Genomic DNA, 24202 nt, shown 5'->3' with positions numbered 1-24202 from the left:
AGACAGGATTGTCTCGAGGCACAAATCTGGAGAAGGTTACAGAAAAATTTCTGCTGCTTTGAATGTCCCAATGAGCACAGTGGCCTCCATCATCCATAAGTGGAAGAAGTTCGAAACCACCAGGACTCTTCCTAGAGCTGGCCAGCCATCTAAACTGAGCGATCGGGGGAGAAGGGCCTTAGTCAGGGAGGTGACCAAGAACCCGATGGTCATTCTGTCAGAGCTCCAGAGGTCCTCTGTGGAGAGAGGAGAACCTTCCAGAAGGACAACCATCTCTGCAGCAATCCACCAACCAGGCCTGTATGGTAGAGTGGCCAGATGGAAGCCACTCCTTAGTAAAAGGCACATGGCAGCCCGCCTGGAGTTTGCCAAAAGGCACCTGAAGGACTCTCAGACCATGAGAAAGAAAATTCTCTTTTCTGATGAGACAAAGATTGAACTCTTAGTTGTGAATGCCAGGCGTCACGTTTGGAGGAAACCAGGCACCACTCATCACCAGGCCAATACCATCCCTACAGTGAAGCATGGTGGTGGCAGCATCATGCTGTGGGGATGTTTTTCAGCGGCAGGGACTGGGAGACTAGTCAGGGTAAAGGGAAAGATGACTGCAGCAATGTACAGAGACATCCTGGATGAAAACCTGCTCCGGAGCGCTCTTGACCTCAGACTGGGGCGACGGTTCATCTTTCAGCAGGACAACGACCCTAAGCACACAGCCAAGATATCAAAGGAGTGGCTTCAGGACAACTCTGTGAATGTCCTTGAGTGGCCCAGCCAGAGCCCAGACTTGAATCCGATTGAACATCTCTGGAGAGATCTTAAAATGGCTGTGCACCGACGCTTCCCATCCAACCTGATGGAGCTTGAGAGGTGCTGCAAAGAGGAATGGGCGACACTGACCAAGGATAGGTGTGCCAAGCTTGTGGCATCATATTCAACAAGACTTGAGGCTGGAATTGCTGCCAAAGGTGCATCGACAAAGTATTGAGCAAAGGCTGTGAATACTTATGGACATGGGATTTCTCAGTTTTTTTATTTTTAATAAATTTGCAAAAACCTCAAGTAAACTTTTTCACATTGTCATTATGGGGTGTTGTGTGTAGAATTCTGAGGAAAAAATGAATTGAATCCATTTTGGAATAAGGCTGTAACATAAGAAAATATGGAAAAAGTGATGCACTGTGAATACTTTCTGGATGCACTGTATGGACTTGAATTAAAATGCAATCCGCTTTGTGTTGCATTTTCAACTGACATGAAAGTTGTGCTCTGTAGTGAAAAGCAGTTGATCATTGATTGATATGTTTTTAATTATGACTTTACGATAACGCCGTGCCAAAATTAATATCCCACTTGCATATACATTGCATTTCAACGTAGTTAACACGTTGGATTGTGTTTAATGTTCTTTTTCTGTGCCCAGGTGTGGAAGATCTTGAAAATGAGTCCTCCACCATTCCTGAATCTTTCAATTCCAGTGAACATCCAGAACTTGAGCTGCTGATCCAAGCGTGTCCTACCTATGGACGCATTCCGGCTAACACCTTCCCAGAAGGCCTGGGTGTCCGTGAGTCTCAGATGAGCAGAGATACATGTGAGTGGAGTGTATATGCTTTGTAAAATGTTTTTAGAGATTTAGCAATATTTTAGTCAAAATACGAGATGTTGTGATCATACAACTGGGCACTTGACATGCATCGTGTGACCTGAGTATAAGACAATGCGTACCTTTCCAAATAACAAGCCCTGGCTTACTAAGAAACTAAAATATCTGCTGAATGAAAAAAGAGAACATTCAAATCTTAAGTGTGTGCTGAAGATAAAGCTGCGTGAAAGAAAAGAAACTTACAAAGCTAAAAATGGAAAACAAACTCACTCAGAATAACATGAAGGGTATCTGGAATGAACTTGGCATAACTACTGGGCTCAAGCAATCCAGGGCTCAGGTGCTAGAAGGGGATGTGGACCAAGCTAACATCCTGAACCAACTTTTTAACAGATTTTTCCCTCCACAACTTTCCTACTACATCAGCAACCATTACAACTTCAAATGGAATGGCCAGTGATGAGTCCATAAGTGAAGACTAAGTAAGGAGACAACTCAGGAAACTACAGATGAGAAAAGCTGTGGGACCACATGGAGTCAGTCCTTGAGTTCTTCAGGCCTGTGCTGACCAACTTTATGGTGTCCTCTGCCACCTGGTCAGTTTGTTCCTAAGGCTCCAGAAAGTGACGTTGCTGTGGAAAGCATCCTGATCCAAATTAGGCAGGCGCCTCGTCACCTCATGACTATAGGCCACATCATGAAGACTTTCGGGAGGCTGGGCATGGAATATATGAGTCCTCTTGCGGTATACCACCTGGACTCACTGTAGTTTGCCTATCAGACAAAGCCTGGAGTAGAGGATGCAGTTATCGATCTACCCAGTCGTCTAACCATCGTAGTTGGGGTCTTGTCAAAGTCGCTCAGATTCTTACACTTACCCATTTTTCTGCTTACAACACATCATCTTCAAGAAATGAGTGTTCTCTTACTGCCTAATACATCCCACCCTTTGACAGGTGCCATTGTGACGAGATAATCAATGTGGTTCACTTGACTTGTCAATGGTTTAAATGTTGTGGCTGATCAGTGTGTATTGTCTTTAGTCAATAAGAACAGACAAAGTTACATTTCTGATGGCCTTTGCCACATTCTGGGGATTCTGTCCACGGATTCCCATATACTGAATGCCTAGAGTGTAGTGTAATGCAGCACTCAATAAGATGATGATATACAATAATTTCAAGTTCGCAATGGTAAAAAAAAAACAACCAGGGTTAATAATTCTCTCATCTTTTCATCATGTTCAGCACTTAATTTTATGTGGCATCTCAGAGTACAATATGCTGATACTTAGCCCACATCCATACTATTACGATTCCATGTGAAAATGATCTTCATCCACACTAGCAATTTCAGTGCACAAAAATAACTCTACCTACACCACCAAATGCAAATGGTGTAGACCAGGGGTCCTCCATCACAGTCCTGGAGGGCCGCAGTGCCTGCAGGTTTTTGTTCTAACCCGGTTGCTTAATTAGAAAGCAATTCTTGCCAATCATTTAATTTAATGGCTCGTTAGTGCTTAAACTCTGCTATGTCAGCTCATTCTCATATCCTAGATTTTCTTCCCCTTTCTAAGGATATCATCCAAATAATTTGAAGGCTAAAATGGACGAGCAATTCTCAGTCCTTCACTTTTTTTCTCTTCACTTTCCTTCCAAGTATTTAATTAAACCCAATAGTGCGCGATAAATACACACACAAGTGTAAATGGGTACAAGCTAATTAGAGAAATGCTGGTTTCTTTTGTCATTTGCATGTTACTGTTGATTAGGAGCAATTAAAAACCAAGCATACAGCTGTTTAAGACTAAAATAAATAATAAAGGTTCAAAATCTTAACAAGCGAAACAACTAAAGTGAAGCAGAAGTGTTACTTGAGCAATCAGTGCTTCTTATTAAGCAATTGGGTTGGAGCAAAAACCTGCAGCCACTGCGGCCCTCCAGGACCGTGATTGAGGACCCCTGGTGTAGACATTTGCTTACACTGGCATGTATAGTCATGACCCAAAAGTTTTGAGAGTGACACAAATATTAATTTTCACAAAGTTTGCTGCCTCGGTTTTTATGATGACAATTTATGTCTGTTCTGAAGATGGGATCAGATGAATTGCAATTAATTGCCAAGTCCCTCTTTGCTAGGAAAATGAACTTCATCCCAAAAAACCACTGCATGTCAGCCCTGCCACAAAAGGACCTGCTGATGTCATTTCAGTGATCCTCACGTTAACACAGGTGAGAGTGTCGATGAGGACAAGGCTGGAGATCACTCTGTCACGCTGATTTGAGTCAAAATAGAGATTTTCAATTGTTGTGAAGAAGGCTTCAGGGCGCACAAGAGAGTCCAGCAAGCACCAGGACCGTCTCCTAAAGTTGATTCAGCTGCGGGCACCACCAGGGCAGAGCTTGCTCATGAATGGCAGCAGGCAGGTGGAAGGGCATCTGCCCGCACAGTGAGGGAGGTGAAGACTTTTGGAGGATGGCCTGGTGTTTGTCAAGAAGGGCAGTAAAGAAGCCAAGAAAATATCAGGGACAGACCGATATTCTGGGATTGGACTGCTGAGGTCAAGTAATTTTCTCTGATGAATCCCCTTTCCGATTGTTTGGGGCATCTGGAAAAAGAAAAAGTGAGTGGCACTACCATCAGTCCTGTGTCATACCAACAGTAAAACATCCTGAGACCACTCATCTGTGGGGTTGCTTCACAGCCAAGGGAGTGCAGGGCTCACTCACAATTTTGCCAAAGAACACAGCCATGAATAAAGAATGGGACCAAAACATCCTCCGAGAGCAACTTCTCCCAACCATCCAAGGACAGTTTGGTGCCTTTTCCAGCATGATGGAGCACCAGGCCATAAGGCAAAAGTGAGAACTAAGTGGCTCGGGGAACAAAACATGGAAAATTTGGGTCCATGGCCAGGAAACTCCCCAGACCTTAATCCCATTGAGAACTTGTGGTCAATCCTCAAGTGGCGGGTGGACAAACAAAAACCCACCAATTCTGATTATGCAAGAATGGGCTGCCATTAGTCAGGATTTGGCCAAGAAGTTGATTGACAGTATGCCAGGGTCAATAAAAAGAAGGACCAACACTGTAAATATCGACTCTTTGCATAAATGTAATATAATTGTCAATAAAAGCCTTTGAAACTTATGAAATGCTTGTAATTCTACTTCAGTCTACCATAGAAACATCTGAAAAAAGATCTAAAAACACTGAAGCAAGCAAACTTTGTGAAAACCAATACTTGTGTCATTCTCAAAACTTTTGGCCACGACTGTATGTTGTCACGCATGCACATCAGAGGACCACCATCCAAGCTCTTCCCAGGTACGTGATACCACCCCTGGCCGAGAGGGGGCGCTGCCACTCACTGTCTTGTCATTTTCTTCCTCCAAAGTCTTGAGGAACCGCCCAGTGAGGGCAACTGACCCCACCCCTTCCAGTCCCAGGGCTTCAAAAGAATGACCACCCAGAAGGAGGTGTCACTTATCATGGAGACGACTTTACCGAAGGAGGTCCGAGTCTGACAGAGCCGTGTTAATCTGAAGCCACCCTTGTACGTGGCCATTTCCTTTTGTTGTTGCTTTGTTTACACCATCAAGTGTTAATTTTTTTTTGTTTAAAATTGCAAGTAAACTGGAGGGCCGTGTTGGCGCACCAAAATATTCCACAGTTGTAGACCTTTTCTCATTTGGGTGACCACAACACATTGGAAGAAATATCCTTGAAGGGGTGGTAGCATTCCTGGCCATGGGATTTATTACAAAAATGTAGCTATGGGTAAATTATATGTCTTTTGCATGTGTGCAGCATTAAAACTTTAGAATATTTTAAATGCATATCAGTAAGTAACCCAACAAAGACCATGGAATGTGTCTTCTCTGTGTCTGCGATGTTGCAATATGGTTTTCTTCTTAGAATGGTGACCAATCAGTGAATGACATATTGTAATGTGTAGGATCCAATCAGGGAAGGGCTAGGTAATAAGCAAGAACCAATCAGAGTCTGCGTTTTCAAATCTCTTTGGTTTCTCCCAGCCATATTACGACTCTGAGCTAGCATTTTCAAAAGACTTTGTGGGTGTCAAGTTCAAAATGCCAAAGTAGTGTGGACAAAAGGCAAAAATTTAGACTAATATTTGTGTTTTTAAATGAAATGTAGTATTATAAATGTACCTTTAGACCAGTGGTTCTCAAACTGTGAAGTAACAAAAAAGGGGGGCGCGAATGTTGCCATATGTGGCATAATTTCGCTATTCGTAGGGAAATTTTAAACTTGTAGCGGTGTATCGGCAGCAAAAAATATAGGAATAAATTTTATTAGGGTTTCAAAAAAATGGTAGGGGGGGCGCAATTAAAACTGTTATGAAAACTCGGGTCGCAAATACTTAAAGGTTGAGAAACGTTGCTTTAGACAGTCTTTATTAAGTGATCTTATCCCAGCTGTAGCTGCAGTGCCTCGGTCCCTTGTAATGGATGGCAGACAGGGACACCAGGAGGTCGGGAGGTCCATTGACATGAAAAGAAGCAGGAGACTCCCTGTCTCCACTTGGATCTGGGCATAGGATGCCATTTGAAGAATGGGTACATTGGCATTCTGGCAGGATTAGATGGAGGAACTTTGCCCAGCTGGGAGGACAGCTTAAAGGAAGGACAGGGGGAACTGACTTGTTCAAGTTACATGCTCACCTGAACTGTGAGGTGGCAGCAACCCTGGAATCAAGTACACCAGTGGACACCTGCAGGGCATGCTGGGAGTTGTAGTGCCATAGTGCAGCCCTGTTGGGGACCCTGGGTGCCACCAAGGGGTTCTACTAGGAGCTGTGTTCCATGGTTTTTGAGACTTCCGATTGACCCGGAAGCACTTCCATCAGGTTATGCCCTGGCACCAGAAGTACTCCCGGGTCCAAGATAAAAGGAGCCACTCGAATTCATCCAGGCGGGTTGGGAGTCAGGAGTGGAAGTGGACAAAGCGCACCTGGGAGGAGTGAAGGAGAAGAAGCAAGAGAGGAAGAAAGAGAAAGAGTGTGGATTTGTCTTGGTGTGTATTAGAGAAGCTTTTTGTGCAGTAATTGATAATAATAAACTTTACATTTGGACCCCAGGACTATTGTTGTGTGTGGTACTGTCTGAGGTTTGGGGTGCTGCAACACCTCCTACTGGTCACACCCTTTAAATCACTAATATGCTACATGATAATCAAACTCTATTAGTATTACTTTAATACGACAACTTGCAAACGTAATTGTGCTCCTTGGCTTGGAAATTACTTTAGTAAATAATTTGTGAACAGCTGGAAGATCAGATATTTTGAAACGCTGCCGGGTTGATTTATTTGTAACATTTTTTTCTGAGCTTAGGGGTGGAAGGTTGTGATGATGAGGGCCTCTCCGTCGCTGATCTCTGCATGTCAGATGAACAGCCTGAACCTGAACTACAGATCGAGACGTGTCCCCGTGCTGAGGCCATGCCGGCAGATGACACTGCGGAGGAGCAGAGCTGCCAGCCTCCCAAAGGCCAGAGTGAGACATCAAACGCCAGAGAAACAAGTGAGTAAAGTTTTATTTAAAGATAGATTCTTACCTTGTGCCATCACCCTGATTTGATAATCAGTGGCTCATGAGATGGTCTGGACTTATTATTGTCCTTGTCTGTCTTACTCCATGCCATGCAATTCTTCATACGCACTGAACTATATCAGTATGCTGCTGCTGAAGAATGTGAATTTCCCATTGGGATTAATAAAGTATCTATCTATCTATCTATCTATCTATCTATCTATCTATCTATCTATCTATCTATCTATCTATCTATCTATCTATCTATCTATCTATCTATCTATCTATCTATCTATCTATCTATCTATCTATCTATCTATCTATCTATGTAATCCTGCCAACTACGCTAATCTATCTATCTATCTATCTATCTATCTATCTATCTATCTATCTATCTATCTATCTATCTATCTATCTATCTATCTATCTATCTATCTATCTATCTATCTATCTATCTATCTATCTATCTATCTATCTATCTATCTAACTTTACACATGTGCACACATATTCTCAAACATGCTTTAGGGTTGTGGGAGCTGCAGCCTATACTGGCGGCGGGAAACAAATTTGGAGACTGTGTCTGCCCATCATCTCAGTACCCAGAGGAAAAGCACACAAACAACGGAAGAATATGCAAACTCCAAAGAAGTCTAAACCCAAGCTGTTGGATTAGTGAGACAGCAGCACTGCCGTGCCACCTACATGCAATGCTCCTCTTTGACGTATTCAATTGTATAGGAGACAAAATGCAGTCTCCTTGTCAGATCTTCATTCTTTTACTGTGTCTCTGTCCTTTATGTGCTCTGTCCTTCTGCCGTCCATTACTTACTTTCTCACGGTTTTTCGTTGTTCTCATTTCTCAGCATCCTTCAGGGCAGCTGCAGAGCAGGAGAATGGACGCTTTGCGGTCAACGGCAGCTTGGCTCAGCAGTATACCTTCCTTGGAGACAGTAGTGACAGCGTCTCCTCATTATCGGATGAACCTGCCATTTTGGTGGTGCCCACCTCTTTCCAGTCCAGGTCAGGGGTCAGTCGCTATCGAGACTTCATACGCTGCCTGCCTGTGCACCTAGCCAAGTGCATTCTAGGTAAGATCTGGTTACTAGGCTACATGTGTCACACTGATTGGGTGTCAGGTGCCCTTTTGAACTCTTCTGTGATTTCTTTGGTTTGTTGTTGCTGCAATAGCCTCTCCTGGGATGGGCGGGTAGAAGAGGGAGGCTTTGCTTGTACGACTATCCGTGGTGAACTTTTCAACTTTAGTGTCACTTGATATCAGCAAAGTCTCGAGCACGCCAAGCTGACGAAAGCAGCTGAGGCGTAGCCATCATGACAAGTGTCTGGACAATGGCTGCAAAATGAACGCCGTTAGTTAGGAGATCTCATCAGCACTGGTTAAGCTGGCATTAAATCCTGTGCAAATGGAAAAAGTCTGAATTAGCGTAAGTCATCCTAATTGAGGGTGGTCATAAGAAATGAAATGATTTACTTCATGAATTAGAAGTACGTAATGAACAAGAATAGTTACTGCATGTCAAATATTTCATTCATGTGTAAACTGGGAATACAGCATAGGGCTGGGCAAGCTGCCCTGCGGAAGGCCTGTGTTAAGAGTCAGAGTGGAGGACCTGATTTTGCCAATCCGAACACGCGGGAGTCTGCCAGTCAAGAAGAGGTCAACTCTGAGTCCCTGATTTAACAGTTTACTAAAGAGATTGGATAACATGACGTGGTAAATGTAGAGCCTGGCATGACAGAGTTTGTTTTGTGGGTGAGACAGGGTAGAGAAAGAGGATGTGCAGCTTTGTTTATAATTTAGCATAGTTGGCAGGATTACATAGATAGATAGATAGATAGATAGATAGATAGATAGATAGATAGATAGATAGATAGATAGATAGATAGATAGATAGATAGATAGATAGATAGATAGATGTGAAAGGCACTATACTAGGTGAGACACAAAAATAACCGGATTGGTAAAAAATATATATATATATATTTATTGATGACTTACAGCATTCTAATCATTGTCACCTTCTATTTACTCCCCCTCCCAGTCACTACCCCGCTCCATACGTATCTTCCATTGATTGAAGCAGTGCTGGAAGTCTTCTTGCTTGAGGTGCTTCAACAGGCTTGCTGTTTCTGTCTTCACTTGATGCTCAGAAGAAAAATGTGTTCTCTTCAGGTCAATTATGATTTTCGGGAATAAGTGAAAATCACAGGGAGCTAAATTGGGTGAATAGGGAGGAGGATCGAGGACAGGAATGCTATTTGTCAGTCAAAAACTGCTTTACGGAAAATGCAGCACGATCATTTTGAACAATGTGATTCGCCGTTTTGATGTTTTCATCCGTCCGAGACGAGCGTGGGCAACCTGAGCGTTGAACGTCTTCAACATTTTATTGTCTTTCCCTGAAACGTTTGTGCCACTCAAAAACTTGTGTGCGAGACAAACTGTTATCACCGTACACTGTTTTTATCATTCCATAAGTTTCTGTGGCTGTAATTTCTCAAGAAATTTGATGATGATCCTCTGTTTGATTTTTTTACCCAACATTATAGCGGCATCTTTGTAGTGATTGTTATGCAAATACTGACTGAGCTATTCACAGGATATACGTAGCCGGTTGGCGATTTGAGGGGGCATGTAGGAGGGGATATAGTTCTATGATTCATCACGTTTGGCCGACCTCCAGACGGTTTTCCAGAAAAGCCCCAAGCCCAGTCCGGTTATTTTTGTGTCTCACCTCATATGATAGATAGATAGATAGATAGAATTTAATTTTAGCGTAGTAGGCAGGATAGATAGATAGATAGATAGATAGATAGATAGATAGATAGATAGATAGATAGATAGATAGACCTGAAGGCACTATATGATTGATAGACAGAACAAATGAGCAAACAAACAAACAAAATTTCCCAGTGGAATTTTGTTTTTTTACAGAATACAATGCATTAGATATGGTGTCCGCTGCGAATCTGTTATTAAGGCATACAACTTGCAAGGGTGTCCAGATTGTCTGGGATGACGTCTTTGATGTGTCCTTTTAAAACATTCAGCTGAACGAAACAAGCTGGAAAGTACATTATTTGTGTTTACTATACAAAGACTGGTGGTGGCTTATGATGGTTTATGAACACGTGGTAAGGATGCCCCCAAATCGTCTGCCAAGCAATATGCTAGATAGATAGATAGATAGATAGATAGATAGATAGATAGATAGATAGATAGATAGATAGATAGATAGATAGATAGATAGATAGATAGATAGATAGATAGATAGATACTTTATTAATGCCAATGGGAAATTCACATTCTCCAGCAGCAGCATACTGATACAATACAATATGGCCAGCGACACTGTGAATATTCTACTGGGGGGCTGAGGAAGTGCTGTAAGGATCATCTGAAGATCACGTTAAGAAATTGCAAAATTATACCTGAGGACTTGGAAGATGTTGTCACTGACCATAACACCTGGCGGCAGGTAGGATACGGGTGCTGGAGTTAGGAAGAGGCAGCCAGGAGACAGCAGAGGAGACTCAAGACAAGCACACCCCTGGTTGGCGCTACCGCATATACATGTTCAGCTTCCAGTAGTACTTGATGGTCCAGGATACAGCTATTTAGCCATCTAAGAACTCACTGATGAAGACAGAAATGGACGTTTCGATGGACAAGCAATTACTACCGCTTACTCTACAGAGGCACTACATACAAATAAGTTAGTTTGATTATGTAATTGTTACATTGGGAGGAAAAGTCCAAAGCTTACCCAATCTGAGTAGGAACAGCTGCCTCAAAGTTGAAAGGCATCAAATGGAAAAGTCAAAAGTGAAATGGACCGATGACTGATTTTGTTGTTGTCAAGAGGAGGGTGGTGAGACTGGGAGAGGACCTGATTTAAACCCAGATATAGTGGGTCACACACAAAAATTTGAGGACACCATTTATTATATTAGGGTCATCTGGAAAGCAAATCACTAAGGTGATTCTTAATCTCCTCCCGTCAGTTCTGAATAGGCACTGGTGGTCTTTGCCTGTTGACCATCATTAGAATTATACTGTGTCAGGTAGCTGGAAGGAGTCGCTCATTGAAATGGAGCAATTATATGGAAAAGGAAAATCCATGAACCTCAGCAAACACTAAACTGGAGACTGAAACTGCAGTTTAGTTATCCGTGTCACACACTCACACACACACACACGGATGGATCAACATGTATAATGACACACCGTGCCTTCTTTTCACCTCATTATACAAATCAGTGATTTGATTATTGTAGCGTGTAGAACCTACACGTCCCTGGCACGGATCTGATTCAGGCAGAAAGAAAGAGACACCTTTCCGTTTCCATTAATTCTGTCATTTGCTGGTGGCAGCATCGTCACCTTTGCCAATGAGAGACGAGGCACACGGCGCGTCTCGTTCCTGCCTTGAGGAGCCCCTTTGGGGTGAGCTCCAGTGATTAAGCCCTTTGACTGCAATGCTCCGCAGCTTCCTCACGTCCCCCACCTGAGCCCCTCTGCTGGCGACAGACGCAAGGTGCCAAGCAACCTGACGCACGATTGCCTGTGATCCCGACTGCCGTCACGTAATGATTCTGAGAAGCCTACAGCTTGAATGGGTTAGGGGGTGGGAGGTGCTGAGTCACTGCTGGGGGCGGCTGCTCGTCGTGATGCGGCACCAGAAGAGTTCGCTTCAGTTTCTAAGTAGTGATAGCAACAGCATGGAAAGGAAATTCTCACACTTGCAGATATTTTCTCTATTTCCTTTCGTGATATTGCAGTGCTTGCTGGGATTGACTCAAGCCATGCTGGTTTGTCTAATTAAAAAAATGGTTGCCGTGTTACTGTACAATAGGGTTGAATCTTGGGAATTGCCACTTGTATTGGGGCACCGCAGAGTGGGACTTCACTTAAGGTGGCTGGCACTCAAGTCTGCCTTTTGCACAGACATTAGTAAGGATTTTTTTTATTTTGCATGTAAAGTGGTTCAATCAATTACTTGAAAGTGTTACATTCTATGATGATGTTAACTCACAGATGCAGTAAATCTCCTGTTATTCACTGTGTGGAGTTTTGTTAGCACTTTAGAACATTTGAACATTTTTGATTTTGATTTTAAAGTCTAATTTCTCCACAATAACATCAAGTCATGCTTTGAAGGTCCCTAAGGTCCTACTCTCTCTACCACACAACTTGGCCACTTACTCCATGTACCTTTACCTTGGATATCCTTTCTTAACTCTTTGAGGGCTGAATATTTTTTTCCAAAAAACAGTTTCTGAAAAGCAATGGTTTCACACAGAAATCAACATAAAACGTCTGTTGCTGTATGCTGTGGCTGCCAGTTTATGAAGAATGTGCAGCAGGTTTGCTTCCAGGCTGTCTTCACGTGGCTGGGGCAGCAGCAGCAGCGATCATGGTGGTTTCTACCACTTATAATTGTTAAGTGGCAGTTCTACCTGGTGAATATTGTCAGTACCACGATTAGCTGGGGACCAATACAGCTGAAGCTGGAGCCTCACATTAGTTTTCGATGACTTGTATCAAAATCAGAGTCCGACAAGTCATAGTCCAGTTCAGAGATAATAGGCAAAATGTCATCTGTGGAGTATTTTGCTTTACGTATTCGCTTTGATCTCTTGCCAGATCTCAGTCCCATTTTTGCCGTTGTTTGCCCCTTGCTACTCACGTGAGCGCAGGAAATCTCGGTCAAACCAATGAATCTAACGTTCCTCCAGACAACGAGAGTCCAACTAAAACATAACAGTTGGTTTTGTCACAGTTTACAGTTGATTACCATCATCAGCTCCTCCTTTTGACAAAAGTCGACATCAGCCCTGAAAGAGTTAAATCAGGAGTGTTTCAGAAAAGGTGCGTAGACTTTCTTAGGAAACTGTTAAATTGGAACTCCATGTAGGCATTGTTGCTTAACTGTATAGGGGATCATCTCGGTGATGATGAAGAAAGCAATGGCAACTGGGGATACCATCGTGTCAAAAATGTTCAATGCAAGAGGCCAACTTCTTGTTCCTAATTCATGTTAGTTTGGAAACATTCCCTGCGACCCATAAAAAGGTGGAAAATGAAATCATCTGTCTTGTTATACTCTTGGTGGCGCAGTGATAGTGCTGCCACCTCACAGTACGGAGACCAGGGTTCTCATCCTGGGTCCTCCCTGCAAGGAGTTTTCATGTTCTCCCCATGTCTGTGTGGATTTCTTCCTGGTGCACCAGTTTCCTGCCACAGTCCAAAGACTTGCAGGTTAAGTGAATTGGTGATCCTAAATTGCCCCTAGTGTGCGATTGGTATATGTGTGTGTCTGCCCTGCGATGGACTGGCACCCTGTCCAGAGTTTGTTCCTGCCTTGGCTGGCTGGAATAGGCTCTGGCTCCCCTGTGATGCTGTTCAGAAATAAAGAAACTAAGAAAATAACTGACTAACTGTTACGCTCTGAGAGTGCAGTATTGCTGTATATTGTTCTTCAGTAAATAAGCCTGTTATTGGGACGAACCTGTGGGCAGTACTACCAAAAGGACTTCAACTCCCAGCAGTCTGCTGGAGTGTGCAGGGGCAGATAGGAGATTGGCTCGCACTTTAAAGGTGTCATGTTTTAGCCATTTAGCCATTATTTTCATTTTCTTCTTTGTTTATTGTAAAATAGACAGATAGATATGAAAGGCACTATATAACAGATAGATAGATAGATAGATAGATAGATAGATAGATAGATAGATAGATAGATGTGAAAGGCACTATATAATAGATAGATAGATAGATAGATAGATAGATAGATAATACTTTATTTGTCCCCAAGGGAAAATAAAGACTTTACAGAAGCTGAAGAAAAATAGGAATATTCGAACAAACAACAGCCCTCCACAAACACACACTTTAACTGGCCTGGCTACTGATTAGCAGATTCACCCAACTGTGCCACAGGTTTACATTTAAGGGCAGTTAACATTTAAATAAAGCAGGACAGGCTTGGCTATATACAGTACATATTATGTGTTCTTCTTTGTTCCTTGTGTTTTGTGGGTGGAACCCCAAGAGGCGGGGCCACCCTGATGTCACAGCTAAAGCACCGCCCTCAGTCTTTATATGTGAATCGATGAAGCAGGTCATTTAGTGGTCCATTGATTATTTTTTTCCGAAGTGCTTTATTATAATTACAGACTTTTCTGGTTCTTGATTATTTTGCTTCTGCTCTTGGGTTTTCATTTTTGGTTTGTGTATTAGAACTTTGTTTGCTTGCTTATTTTTACCCTTTTTTTGCCAATTTTATTATTCTGAGATTTAAAAAAATCACCTTTACTTTTAAGATTTTGCTTTGAGCTTGTGCTTCTAACTCAGATTTTTTTTTTCTTTTATGGATCCTCTCCCTTGAAGGAGTATTTTTTAAAATAATTTTGTGTATTTTGGGACATTTACATTTACTTTTCAGGCCTAGTTAGGCAGAAGCCTGCATGTGGAGTTGGAACATTAGGTTACCTTAGGGTGAACCTCTTCTGGGAAGGCCAAAAATGTCCTGCCCTGATTTGTGGATCATTTTGGAGGTGTTGACCCCTTTTTTGCTAATGTCTGTGACTCCTAATCATTACAATAGTGTTATGACACCGACAAGGTGTAGAATTGAGGAGAACTGAACCAGAATGTAAGTGCACAGGAAACCCGCAAAGTGCAGGAAAACTAACTGCAACCAGACTAAAGGAAGAGACAAAATCATGGCGAATATTGCGTTAGTAATTGGACTACTTAATGCATGTTACTTTAAACACATTATCCCAAGCCTTCTCCCGAGATATGTACATTCAAATCATCAACATACATTTTGTGATTTTTGAAACATTAAGATAGATTATTTCAATCAATAATAATGTGATTGCCTGAGCATTTGTCTCTGTAAATTTATCTTTGTAGACGCTTCCACCATTTTCAACCCACTAACACATGCGCAGGCTAACAGAGTGCTACGGACATTCATTAATCACAAAGTCCTTCGGTGTAACCCGGTTAAGAGTTTACAGGGCCATATAGCTGGGTTACTTGTGAACAAATCCACACGTGTAAATCAGGTTTATCAGAGACCAATAAGCTGGTTTCTCGGCCCAGAATAAGGGTTTACATGGTGTTTCTGAATCTGGATTTCTCTGAATGGCCAGGTTGTTAAACTTTATGCATTGTATTTTTAAAGCTGCTGACTGAGTAAATGTGAGTGTGGTCTTCCTCCAGCATCTTGATGTCCATAACCAGCTAGTGGTTAAGCCTATGAAGGTGCTGTCATCAGCACAATTTATGATGGTGTGAACACAAGGGGGCACCAGAGGGCCCCAAACCACAGACACAGTAATAGCACATGATATATGAATAAAATAAAGGATTATTATTCTCAGACAGAACTTCTTCACAATCCTGAAGTAATGATCCACAGTAACAATACAAATACACAATTCTTCCTCCTCTCATCCTCCAGTGAGTGTTGTACGCTTCCTCCTGCCTCTGACTCCTCAATGTGAGGCAAATGACTCCTTTTTTTGTTGGACCCAGGAATGCTTCTGTTGCCACGCCATGTCTTCTTGGAAGAACTTCCAGGTCAACAGCACCCTCTAACGATACCGAGGGACCCCGACAGGGCTCCAATTCTGGATTTCAAGTCCCATGCATCCCTGCAGGTGTCCTGAACTGGGCTACCATCTGAGGACCACTGCCACCTGGCCTATGGGGGATGGAACATCTCCCGACTCTCGACTTCCGCTGGTCCATCTATTATATCATTCTGGATGGGCACAAAGCTCCTCCGTCCTCCTCACCAATTTACTTGTGTCATCATCCTGGCCTTCCATGCATGAATGATGAATTATTCTCTGTTCTGGCAAGGATGCCCATTCTCCTCCTGTAACAGACTCGGAGCTGTGTCTGACCACATAGTCATGGGGTGACAGTGTTTAGGATCAATGTGGAGGAAGTAACACTGTAAGTCTGCTAGTTAGGAGATCCAAAATCCAGTTGTGGTGGGAAAGCACTATGTGCCAAGTCTAGGAGCTCGATGATCAGCTTTGATGGACAGTACCCCCTTGGCAATGCTGGTAAGTACACTGCATATGAATGTTGAGGACACCAGGACGGTCACTCTTGATATACAAACTCCTGATCCTTTGTCACACATGCTGGATCTGTAGATGGTCTTTAATATGCTACTCCAGGGTCCTGAATGGTGGGTCTGTTCCAGCTCATCGATTTGTGTTGATTCTTACAGGTTATCTGAATAAACAATCACTGTCAAAATGCCTGCATGTTTCCCGACATTGGCGCTGGCTGACTGAAGAAGTCATGAAGGAGCTGCTTGTTCGTCGAATGGTTCAGAACCAAGTGATGATCCTTCAGGTACCATTTCCAAAATTATAATGGTGCTAGTATTAGAAAGACCTTTGGGTCGAATACAAGAGTGGATAATGCTTACTTAACGTCCTTATAATATACAAATGTGACAATGGTAAGAGGAAGAATCCCCAGTAGGATTGTGATCTTGGTACGGTGGAGTAGATTATATACCCTGTGGATTCTTAAAACTACTGTATGCAGCTACTTGGTGTTAAGGACTCACTAAAGTGCTCAAGAATTGTTTTGAGCACTGAATTACCAAGAATGATAAATGAAAACTGAGACGTTGTTTGGGATAATCAAAGCCTTTGAGATCAAACTAAAGCAAGTAACCGTGAACCAAGGGGCCAGATGTTACCCAGGAATCAAAGTCAAATCCAAAATAACAATCCTACTTTTAGGGCCTACTTGAGAGAAAGACAACCATTAAGAGAAATTGTTTTACCTCCTGAGGCATGATGGGTAAAAAAGTTTGTAGTTTGATTTATACTTCATGTATAATAATGTCATGGCCCTTATTTTTGCAGTCATGTGATTAAGGAAACAAGACATTAATTTGTATTCTGTTTAATAATAAGCAACCACAACTGATCTCTGGTGATTCCAAACCCAAATTAGATCCGCAACACGTGTATAACAATGTATATGATTACACTGGGATGGTTACATTTGAGTTAAGGGGCCCAAATACAGAATGATCAAAATTGGCATAGATGAGGGTTCACATCAAAACCAAAAGAACCTCACCTTGAAACAGGAGGCTGGAACTCATTCTTGGAGTGGTGTTAGTGTTCACTGTTGAGCTACAGGCAGACAAGGTGACCTGCACAGTATGGTGGAGCGCCATCTGAGGAAGAGACATCAAAAACCTCCCACAGTCCCTAAGGCAGGTCCTGTGCCGGTGGAATTAGGAAAGGTGCAAAGAAAACTGACTGACTCACCATAAATTGGGGTAGGTAGGGTAGGTGGCTTTAATTAATCCCAGACTGGCAATGGCATGTGCTTGCTAGTTTAATGGAATAATGACTTGTTCCTCACACGTTTGGACTTTGGAATGGCAGAAAAGATTCAAGGTCACCTGTTACAATTAAGTGGAAGTAAAGATAACAAAATAAACAAGAATAACAAGATTAAACATCCAAGAATCACTAACATATTGCCCAGGTAAGTTATATATTGCACGGTATTCATGGATCATCATCGTTTAAGAGTCTAATGGCTTGTGGGATAAAACATTTATGAAATCTGGTAGTTCTGCACCTTATATTTTGGTCCATTCCTGGGGTGAGGGTGGACTTTGATAATGTTGGTGGCCCTGGTGGTAGAGTTCCTGCATCGGAGCGAGAAATGCCTGAATGGTTTTCTCAGCCGCTCTCAACACTCTATGCAGATAGATAGATAGATAGATAGATAGATAGATAGATAGATAGATAGATAGATAGATAGATAGATAGATAGATAGATAGATAGATACTTTATTAATCCCAAGGGGAAATTCACATACTCCAGCAGCAGCATACTGATAAAGACAATATTAAATTAAAGAGACAATATCTTTGTATAATGTTAACGTTTACCCCCCCGGGTGGAATTGAAGAGTCACATAATGTGGGGGAGGAATGATCTCCTCAGTCTGTCAGTGGAGCAGGACAGTAACAGCAGTCTGTTGCTGAAGCTGTTCCTCTGTCTGGAGATGATACTGTTTAGTGGTTGCAGTGGATTCTCCATGATTGACAGGAGCCTACTCAGTGCCCGTTGTTCTGCCACAGATGTCAAACTCCGCTCTGAGGCAGTACGGGCCCCATACCAGACAGAGATGCAGGTCGTCTCTGTGCTGCCTGTGTAGAAAGAGGTGAGGATCAGAGGGTGGAGACTAGCTCTTCTCATGTATTGCAGGAATGCAGCCACTTCTGTCCTCTCTCGACTAGCAAGGAGTTGTTTTGGGTACAACAGATATCTATTGTTACCTCCACTCCCAGAAACTTTGAGCTCCTGACTGACTCCACAGTAGAGCCATTGACAGAGAAGGGGTATGGTTCTTCCTGAAGCTGACAGTAATCACCTTTGTTTTATCAACAGTCAGAGTCACATTATTGTTCTTACACCAGTCCATGAGTTGTTTGATCTCCTCTCTGTCAACCACCTCATGATCACCACTGATGAGTCTGATCACTGTTGTGTTGTCTGCAAACTTGTGTTTTGTGTTGTACTTAGCGCAACAGGTGTCATGGGTCATCTGGGTGAAGAGTAGAGGACTCAGGACACGGACACGGAGGGCATCACTGCTCAGAAGGATGGTATTTGATGTATTGTTTCCAATTCAGACTGACTGGAGTCTGCCTGGTGGAAAGTCTAATATCTAATTGTGGAGGGTTTTCCAGGCCTAGTAGAGCAAGCCTGTCCACGAGGTGCTGAAGGATAATTGCATTGAATGCGACAAAGCATTATGGTGTATTGAATCAATTAGAGGATCAGAACAACAACAACAATTTGTACAGCACATTTTCATACAAATGACGTAGCTCAAAGTGCTTTACAAGATGAAGAAAGAAAAAAGAAAAATATAAAAATAAGATTAGGCAATACTAAGTAACAAAGAATAAAGTAAGGTCCGATGGCCCTGAGGACAGAAAAAAAAACCCAGAGACTGGAGAAAAAAAAAAAGAAAAAAACCCCAAAATCTTCAGGGGTTCCAAGGCCATGAGACCACCCAGTTCCCACCAGGCATTCTGCCTAACATAAATGATCTCTTATCAGTCATCATAGTTTTCAGGCCTCACATGGAAGAATTACATGATGATGATCATGTGGACTTCTGGCTTTCAGTCTCGCCTTTGAAGCTGCAATTATGTATTTAGTCTATTGATGGAGGTCCAATTGGTAGTTGAATTCTGATATTTTTATGTCTGACTCTCTCAATTTCCCTTTGGGGTTCATGAATCCAGTCTAATCTAATCTAACAAGTGAGTTGTTTGCATTCTGAAAAGGATTGGTGTGTCAATTATAAAATTTAGCACATTTAAATTAGTGAAATTTCACTGTTCACTGTTTGCTGACATGCTGATTATTGTGTCATATTACTTAGAAAAGTGTATAAACATTATTAAGAGTTACAGTGTGAGAAAATAAAGAATTAGTAGAAACATCTATGCATAACCCCTGTGACACATGTCCAGATGTGCCTACCATGGGGCTCTTCTTCAACATTCAATTCTTTCTACTTGCCAGGGAACGTCGCCAAAAGGAGTCAGTCCTGTCTATGCTAAAATGTGCCAGATTACAGTGCCACAGACCGGGCCTGATGAAGAGCTCATTCCTTTATCAAAAGAGGAATTTGCTCTACAACCAAAGGTAATTTCAACATCTCATAGTTAAAGACTCTCAATTTCTCATCATGCTTTCCCAGAGTTTGGTCAACTAGTAAAATGGCAGGAAAGCAGGATGTTGCAGGTTGAGATGGCACTGTTGCCTCACTACAACACAGTAAGGAAATGACGCTCATTTTTCCGTGTGTGGAATCTATTTTTGGAAAGAGGTTGACCATGCAAGATGCTTCAGCATGTAAGATTTTCTTATCCTCTCCCCAACAGGGTGCAGGAGTTCAAGGGGCTTATTGTGGGTTGAAAACAGAGCTGATCGATGCTGAAGAAAGGAATGTTTACTGTGGATCCTACAATGTGCTTATGCTGAAAGACCAGTAGGTGGTGCTCAACCTTTTCTCGTTTTTACTGCCAGATTAATTCTTCATTTAATTTCTGGCCTTTCCCCTAGAGACTACATCACCTAAATACTTAAATTGAATGACAAGGTGTGAACTCTTTTGGGATGGGCAGAAAGATGAGTCAGGCTATGGAGTCAGTGTGATCTTAGAGTAGTTAGAAAGGCAGGACAGATTATAAAGTGAGTGTGACATGGAAACAGGTAGAGAGACATGACACTCAATAAGGTTAGTGTGAGCTGGAGGTGCCTAGAAGCCCAAGACTGGCCAACCTAGAGACACAGAACCAGCCAGAAAGACAATCATGTTGACGTGAGCTGGAAATAACTAGAAGGTTAAGTTGGACTTTAGGGTTAGTGTGACCTAGGAGTGGCTAGAAAGACAAGACTGGTTATATGATCATTGTGAACTTGGATTGCTTAGAAGGACAGGACTGGATATAGCATCAGCATGAGTCGAAAAACAAGTAGCGGCACAGCGTGAGCACGGGTGAGCTCTGTAGGGGTAGAACTTCCCAGTTGGGCAGCTCTTTATTAACATTTAAATATCAAATGCAGAACTAGATCAAACAACATCATTTTTGGGAAAAAATGAAAATAAGCAAACATTTATTAAGACTAAGGTCAGTGCTTCTGGGTACCCACCATCTGATCTTGAGATTCACCGCTAACTCCCACCTTGCAATGCTGGGGCCAGATGAGCCACAAGTAAGAGTTCAAGTTAAGTGTTAATTATAGAAAGAAGATTTGAAAAAGGTAAAGCAGAGAGAGTCAGGGGATTTTCAGCGAGAGGCTAATATTGTTTTTGCAGCGATTGTTCCTAAGAGAATAACCTCTGCTGGATAAAAGTAAGAGTCAGAGAAGAAAGGTTTAGTAAAAGGAGTATATGAAGAAGTAGGGGAATACTAGTAGAAAGAATGGAAGACAGAAAGTTGGAAATAGTAGACCAGAAAGCAGATATCAGTTGGAAATTCCAGAACATGTGGGATTGTTGAACAGCACGCCATAGTGAGACTTCTTTGAGCAGAAGGAGTGACACCTGTTAAAATTCACCCAATGATGTTGGTTGAGTATGAAAGTGAAAATAGCATGACTCAACAAAAAGTTTATGAATGGGTTAGAAAGTTTTAAAACAGAAAGAACGAATGTAGCTGATGAAGCTCGATCTGGTCAGTCATCAACATTGGGAACACAAGCCCACATCGACATAGTGAATGCTTTCATCAGAGAAGGCTAAGGGATTACGTCGTCCACCGGATATCAACTATGGATCTGCACATGCCATAGCACATGATGACTTGGGCTACTGTAAAGTTTGCACAAGATGGGCACCCAAACAGCTTACTCCTCTGCACAAGCCCACTTTGATCAGGTTTCACTCTCTCTGCCCACACTATGGCATGTTGTTCAACAATGGTGCAGCGGTGGAGCATCCATGTTTGCCTGACCTTGGCTACAACTAGATTAACGGCAGAGCACTCCGTTGTTCTTGCTCAAACTACCCATCACAAATGCATTATATTGTGTCAGCTTCTCTCCGTTGTGGTTGTCATATAACTTTCAAATTGCCTTTACTTGCTGATGTTAGTGGTCAATGAGAACAATTGAGATAACACTGGCCTTCGTAATTGCAGGAGATAACGATTGTGAGATGAAAATGTCATCATATCTACAGTGGGGATATTAAATTACAAAAAGGAATCGATTGAGTTTAAGTTGGTGGCAAATTTGCTTAAAGCCAGGGTGGAATAGGGTAAGCGGTGTCACAAAGGAGAGGGCCATTTATCTAAAAGATGATTCATAAAAGCCTTTGCATCACGATTGAGGTGAAGGATCTGTAGAATTTCTTACAAAGAACTGCATACATGGCAGCCAGTGTAAGTTATAGAAATGACGAGAAGGAAGCGTGGAGGACAGCGGTACACCAGTCACCTTAAGATCAGATCTGAGTTGTAAACAGAAGAAAAAAGAGGAAGAGGGAATTTGTGTGTGTGTGTTTTAAATAAGCCACTAAATTATTCTTTGTCATAATGAATCTTTCTGCACACAGTGATGATGCCAGCAGGATTATTGACTTTAGTGGTGGAAAACTGGTGGCCTTTGGCTCCAAAGAGAGGCAGGTGAGGTTCTTGGACATCACCAGTGCCAAGGAAGTCCCTCCTCTGATTCGGGGGCATGCTGGGAGCATCAGGGCCCTACTGCTATGTGAACAACGAGGACTTGTGTTCAGTGGGAGTTACGATCTGAGCATCAGGTGAGTGATACAGTCCTAGCAATGGCAAAACTATGAACAGAGCGCCGGGATCTTAGAGTTTTATAAACAAGAGAAGAACTAGCAGCATTCAGTGCTCAGCATGTACCCAACTTCAGGATGTCATAGTTTGTATTTTAATATTTTTTGTAGTCAGTTTCTTGTCTTCAAAAAACGTTAAGCTGTCATTCCAGAGGATTCAAGAAATTCAGCAATTTAATTCATTTTTTGTTTTTAATGCATATTTTTGAATTCTCTCTCCCATGATGCCATATTGTTTTAGTATACTCGCCGCCATTGTTGTTGTGTAATTGCAAGGCTAGGCTTCATGATTGTTGATGTCGTCCCGCGATTTGACAAAGGTCAGTCACCCAAATATTCAGATTATTTCCCAGAACTTGGCATGTGGCTCATTAGTTTTATGTGATCTCTTGGTTTTATCTCGTTTTGATTTTTGTCTCTCGTCTTGATTTATTAATAACACTTGACTTGTAGCTTCCAACCTTCTTGCTGCACCCTTTTTTGACACATTTTGGGCTCCGATAAAACATATGTGATCAACCAGGGGGTGCCACAGAGCCCCCAAATCCCAGACACGAATGCACCAGCACAGTCCTGAGTACCTCCGTACAGCAATATAATCCCCTCTTCTTCTCTTTGCTTCTACTCCTGGATGAATGTTGCCTACCTTCTCTCCCGTCTCTGACTTGTCTGGATAACGCAGTGTGGTTCCTTTTATTGAGTACCTCCGATGCCAGGGCATTGGCCATTGGAAGCACTTCTGGGTCATATGGAAGTCCCATATAACTCCCTGCAGCACCCCCTGGCGGTACCCAATATGGCTGCCCAGGGCCAGATTAAGACCTCTAGAAGCCCTAAGCACTTAAAAGATGTTGGCGCCCCACCCTCAGCCTCTATTATTACTATTTTATTATTATTTTTATTATTGTGTATATATATATATATATGTATGTATGTAATTTTTCATTTAATGTGGGAACCCCTTTTTGTGGAACTTGGTTCAACCCCACCATTTGCAGTTTTGCACTATAATTGTCCATGGTAAATCTGGCAATGGAAGATTTCTGTGGGGCCCTCCTTCTCTTGATGCCCTAAGTTGGTGCTTACTTTGCCTGATGGTGATTCCAGCCCTGGCTCTGCCCTACTGGACTACAATTCCCAGCATCCCTGTTGGTGTCCGAATGGATACCGAAGGCCATGGATGCTGTACTCTTGTAGGTCAGGGGAGCATACATCCTTGATAAGGAGCCTCTCCCAATCTCTCCATTGTTTTTGCCTTAAGTGTATGGTGCCAGTCCCTGGAGGGACGTCAGCCCATGCGTGTTGTCCATTACATACTGTATTTCTTACTTACTGGCTTCATCCCTAGCTTGCCTTACTCAGTTCATCTCCTGAACGTTAATTTTAAACCTCGTGTGATGGTTTTGTCCTGTGCAGTCAGTACACAAGGCCTGGTGAGTGCCATTTTATAAGGGTGGACATGTCATTAGGGGGCATCTGTAGAACAAGTGCACTCAGTGAAGAGTGCTTTACAAAAATATACTGAATTGAATCGAAGTGTCCAGACTTGCTGTTAGACAGTTATTAGTGCTTGACGTTCAACCAAGTATAATAAAAAGACAGGACAGTTAGAAAGATTTTTGCCA

The 24202-nt window shown here is 42.4% G+C and overlaps 1 protein-coding gene across 1 annotated transcript in view; it reads left to right on the top strand.

Annotated features, from left to right (window-relative positions):
- Positions 1-24202, top strand: part of fbxw10 (F-box and WD repeat domain containing 10) — a 49670-nt gene that overhangs the window by 7955 nt on the left and 17513 nt on the right. The window contains exons 2-8 of the mRNA XM_028819594.2: positions 1424-1594; positions 6969-7157; positions 8031-8255; positions 16443-16570; positions 19796-19918; positions 20158-20264; positions 22335-22538. Coding sequence (XP_028675427.1) covers positions 1424-1594; positions 6969-7157; positions 8031-8255; positions 16443-16570; positions 19796-19918; positions 20158-20264; positions 22335-22538 — 1147 coding nt within the window. The remainder of the gene's footprint in view (positions 1-1423; positions 1595-6968; positions 7158-8030; positions 8256-16442; positions 16571-19795; positions 19919-20157; positions 20265-22334; positions 22539-24202) is intronic.

The sequence above is a fragment of the Erpetoichthys calabaricus genome, chromosome 14, assembly GCF_900747795.2.
Source record: "Erpetoichthys calabaricus chromosome 14, fErpCal1.3, whole genome shotgun sequence".
NCBI classification, from domain to species: domain Eukaryota; kingdom Metazoa; phylum Chordata; class Cladistia; order Polypteriformes; family Polypteridae; genus Erpetoichthys; species Erpetoichthys calabaricus.
The sequence above is the reverse complement of the archived record's forward strand: the minus strand, read 5'-3'. Positions and strand labels throughout refer to the sequence as shown.